The sequence below is a fragment of the Bison bison genome, unplaced genomic scaffold (assembly GCF_000754665.1).
Source record: "Bison bison bison isolate TAMUID 2011002044 unplaced genomic scaffold, Bison_UMD1.0 scf7180017864284, whole genome shotgun sequence".
NCBI lineage: Eukaryota > Metazoa > Chordata > Mammalia > Artiodactyla > Bovidae > Bison > Bison bison.
The window spans coordinates 410,226-415,017 of NW_011494856.1; the positions used below are offsets into that span (position 1 = coordinate 410,226).

Below are 4,792 nucleotides of genomic sequence, written 5' to 3' on the forward strand. Positions count from 1 at the left end.
CACACACAATGGTTTTAAGAATTAAAAGAAATATTTGGAATAGTGCCTGCCACACAGTAAGCACTAAAAAATGTCCATTGCTATTACTGTTGATGTTAGTGATGTTATTGATGTCTTACCAGGCACTAGGTTCCTATTTTAGCTAGCTCTCTTTCCTCCTCTCGTTCTGTGCCACAGCACTCCATGTTTTCTTCCACAGTACCTACCACAAGATACTACATTTATTTATTTATTTTCTATCTTCCCACTAGACTCTAAACTCCACGAGGCCAGAGAACATGTCCGTTTTGTTCATCCCAACACCGGAACTTCCCTGGTGGTCCGGTGGCTAAGACTCCCAATGCAAGAGACCAGGGTTCCACTCCTGGTCAGGGATCTAGATCCTACATGGCACAACTAAGAGTTTGCATACTGCAACTAAGAGCTCGAATACAGCAACTAAAGATGGTACATGCCCCAACAAAGATCAAAGATCCCGCTGTGTGCCGCAACTAAGACCCAGCGCAGTCAGATAAATAAATAAGCAAACAAACAAATATTTAAATAAATAAACTCCCAACACCAAACACAGAGCCTGGCCCAGAGAAGACACTCAAATATTTGCTGAATAAAGAGCACATGAACTGGCACTGTCCAATGTTTGCTAAATAAATTAACCTAGTTAAGGATGACTGTCAAAGCTGAGGTATAGGTGCAGATGATGTCCTAGCTGCCCTAGGATTAGAGTGACCCTCTGCCCATCTCCCAGTATTAGTCTCAGCCAAGCCCCACCCACCTGCTGTTGGCCCCAATCCAGTTCCGGGAGCTACCCTCAGCTAAAATTAGCACAGCCACCAAGATGGCCAGGCCATTTATAGCCTTGGAGGCAGCAGCAGCTAGCTGGGTGGGCAGGCAGGACTCTGGCCTCCCACTCCATTAGCAATTGATTGAGAAGCCAACCTGCACTCTGTAGACTGCCTAGATGCCTTTCCTCCAAGGCCCTGTTCTAGCTCTGCTGAGTCAAACCACAGTTTCTGAGTAGAGGCCCTCAACCAACACTGGCAGTCACAACCCCAGACTCATGTGGGACCCCTCACACACATTCTGCAGGAACATTTTGAGTTTCTAGAGACAACGGGGTCCAGAGACTAAGAGAGGTTCCAGGCATCAATTTCAGGCCAGTTTCACAAGTGCCAGCCCCAGAGCAGCACCACCATGAAGCACAGATCTTTACTGAAAAAGTAATTTAGCACAGCTGGGTATACAGGCACCAAAGAGCCAGAGGTGACAGGAATGGCTTCTCTACAGCTCAGTAAGTTCTCCTAGCAGAGCACTGCCTTCCCTAGAGAGCTAGACCTTTATGATAGGCATATACATCCAACAAGACAAAAAATGCAATTTTCTGGCCCCTGCAGAAGACCCTCCAGAGGAGAAAAATAAAGCCCTTTTATTGGATCTTTCACTAGGGCCCACTAACTCACCAGGAGGAAACTAACATTCTCTTGCCCTTGCTTAGTGCTCCTTTAACAGGGCAGGGCCTGCGAAGTTGGAAGAAGGCTAGGTCCTAAGATTAGAAAACTGAGCATAGGACCCAGTTTCTTCAACAATAAAAACAGGGATAATACCACCTGCCCCACATTCTAATTGAGCATTTGCAAGACTTTCATGGGGAAAAATAGCTGTGTGGTTGTAACATACAAACTTTAGAAAACCTACAAATTGACTAGATATGTTGACTCTGACTTAGAAAAGTGGCTGTTTTAAGGCTAAGTAAAACTCCTGAGTTCTGAGGATACAGAGGGAATCGAAAGGCTGTGTAAAAACCTCCTCACCAAACCGAATCCACGAGCCCAGACTACCTCTCTGCAAAAACAAGTTCCTATCTGAGTCGGAGACAAAGCCCCAGACAGGCAAAAAGGGACAACCTACCAGGACAACAGTGCTGGGGCCTCCAGTTTACCACAAACCATAGCCATTCCCAGCACCTGGGTCTCTAAGATTTCCTGCCTGGGGTTCAATATTATTGTGACAACAGAAAGTAATTTCTGAACTGAGAGGAAGAAAAAAACCAAAAGAGAAGCTTTAGTATAATCAACATAACCAGGCCTCTAAAATACATTGTGTGGAGGGCTGTCTCCGTAAGCTTCATTCAGGGGGTAGTTATGAGAGATGAGGAATGCCTCTTACCTATGGCATACACAAACACACAAATCTTCCTGACAGCTAGCTAGTGCCTAAATTCAAAACTTCATCCCTTTTAGCACGTGTCTAAAATATAGAACTGTTCCTCGCTGACCAAAAAAAAAAATATATATATATATATTCATTTTACATCAGGCACTCATTTTAGGGTGAAAAAGGAACATATTATTAGTTACAAACAGGGATGTCACTGGGACAGCAGAAATGCTCCTCAAGTCTTCTTCACAGTTTGACCTACATCGGCCTACTAGTCTTCCCCTTCACAGCCCAGTGAGAACCAAGCTTTCAGTTAGTTTCAGGGGCCAAGGAGACAATGTGTGGAGAAACAGGATCAATATGCAAGGAGGTCCTATCTTCAAAGCTACATCCTAGGTGCCATGCTTATACATAAGGCAACTTCTGGCCTCATTTGTAAGTTAACCCTTGAGGTACCTATAATCACACCCAGCCCAGTCAAGGAACTTAAAGGGGGATTACCTAAGAAAGGGTCTACCACCAAAGCCAGCCCCAGAATCCATCCATGAAACTTCCTGGCCACCATGACACTTCCTTTTCCTCCTTGTATCAATGGGTATTCACTGAGGCTACCCCTCACCTGAGCTTGCCCATCCGTAGAAAAGAATCCAGCTATAAATTCTCCTTACTCTGCAGCCCACTGCTTTGGGCAGATCCCAGTGACAGCGTGAGAGACATGAGGGTAAAAAACTGGATTCCTTCTAAGCCTTGTATAAAACAACTGAATTTTAAAGGTGCTTTTTTTTTTTTTTCCTGCAACAGAGCACCAGGGCTCCTACTTTTTTGACAAGGCTCGATGAGTACACAGGAAAAAGCAGGACAGATCAAAAATATTGTGGAACTCCTACCATCATCAGTCAGAAGAAACAGAGTAAGTCAACAAGTGGTCCCAGGAATTATATCATGCCTATGTCAAGAAAAGTCCATTTAACTCCCTAGTGATAAACAGCATTCCATCTAAGGAACTGCTTTGATATTTCAAATGGGCACAGCTAGGAGACAGCAGATTACCTAAGGGCAGGGAGGAAATAGGGTTCCCACACTCACTGGAACAGCAAGGCACACCTCAACACTAACTTACAGAGTAATAAAGCTGGCTCAGTCCTGACTTTCCCTGCCCAGTCCAAGTAGCCTCAACCTCCCCTGTGCTGCCAAGTGCTGAAACTGGCCAAGAGCAATAGACTTATCATCTGCCCGGGCCATTATTCCAGACAAGTAGTCCTGAGACAGGGTCTTGACTCGCTGATCTGAAAGGCCAAGGTGCGCCAGAAGCAAACCGTCTTTCTCTGCCAACAAAAGACATCCTGAGAAGGGATGAAGAAAGTTGTTCAAAAGACATCAGCAGTAGCTCCTGAACGGAAAGAACTCCCTGGACTCCTAAAAACTGGCAGTGTCATGAGTGGGTCCTCCATCAATCACAAGTGTAGAACCGACTGTTCAAACTTCCCCACTTGGGCAACTCAGTTCTTGCCCGTGGCAAGGCCTTACCTGCTGCAGTGGACTCCTCAGAATTGGCCCCCGAGCCGGTCGCCTTCTCGCTGTGGCTTTGGCTGAGGCTCTGGCCGTGATGCAGGAGGAGCCCCCAAAGGAGCCACAGGGCAAGACGAGCGCACACATCCATGACTCCAGGTCTCAGTCAACATGCGCCTGATGGAGACACCTCAGGATCTCAGAGGCCAAGTCGGGAGCCCGGTCCTGGAACCCCAGGCAAGATGCCCTCGAGGTGCCGCAGCTGTCCAGCCACCCGCGCGTCTGCCTCCTCCGACAGCCAAAGGTCAAGTGCTCCAAGTTTGGGAGCGGGAGGAAGGCCGGCGTCTCCGGCCCAACTGTGGGTCCGCTGGAGCTGCGACGGCCTGAGTGCCCTGTCAGCTCGAGCCGCTTCCGGAGAGTTTGGACAAGGTGGCCGCGGAGCCGCTGTCCGCTCCGCAGCCGGCTACACCCCTTGGGGAGTGGGTGAGCGGGCGGGACCTCCTGCGGGCACCGGAGTGGGGGAGGGAGAAAAAGGAGGAGAAGAAGGGGGCACCTGGCTTCGCCCCGCCGGGAATCCGCGAGCAGCGCAGGTTCGGGGAGGGCGTGCGACTTCGAGGCCCCCGCGGGAGCGGGTGGCTCGGGGATCCCAGGCCTCCAAGGCCGAGGTCAGCGATCCCGCCCAGTCCCGTGCCCCGGCCGGCGGTGCCCAGGTTCAGCAGGCGGACGCGCACGGGCCAGGCCCGGGATAGAGGCTCGCGGGCGTGCGGCGGGAGGCGCGGGGCGGGCCCGGGGCGGGCGGGGCGTGCTCTCCCGCAGGCCCGCCCAGCGCCGCCCGGCCCCCAGCGAAGCCCGGGCCCGCCCCAGCGCTGGGCTTATCCCGGAATAACCTGTTGTAGGCAGCCGTCCGGCGCCCACAGACCCTGGAGGGCTCTCCCGGCCAGCGCTAGTCTCCTCTAGGATCCCTCTCCCCAGCCAAGGGTCGGGTCCCAAGCCTCCCTTTGGCCCACTAGAGTCTCTCCCGTGCTAACCGCCCGCAAACGGACTGGCTGGCTGGCCCTGACACGCAAGTCGCTCAGGTAACCCAGGCCTGCGGCGGCGGCGACGATGATGACAGTAGCCCGGATCT

The 4,792-nt window shown here is 51.1% G+C and overlaps 1 protein-coding gene across 2 annotated transcripts in view; it reads right to left on the reverse strand.

The window, feature by feature from the left end:
• STIM1 (stromal interaction molecule 1) overlaps positions 1-4,373 on the reverse strand; it is a 206,220-nt gene extending 201,847 nt beyond the window's left edge. Inside the window, exon 1 of one of the 2 annotated variants that reach the window (XM_010849444.1) lies at positions 3,685-4,373. In XM_010849444.1, coding sequence (XP_010847746.1) covers positions 3,685-3,817 — 133 coding nt within the window. In that variant the 5' untranslated portion in view covers positions 3,818-4,373. The remainder of the gene's footprint in view (positions 1-3,684) is intronic. The other variant, XM_010849443.1, reaches the window with a different exon arrangement.
• Between the last annotated feature and the right edge of the window lie 419 nt (positions 4,374-4,792).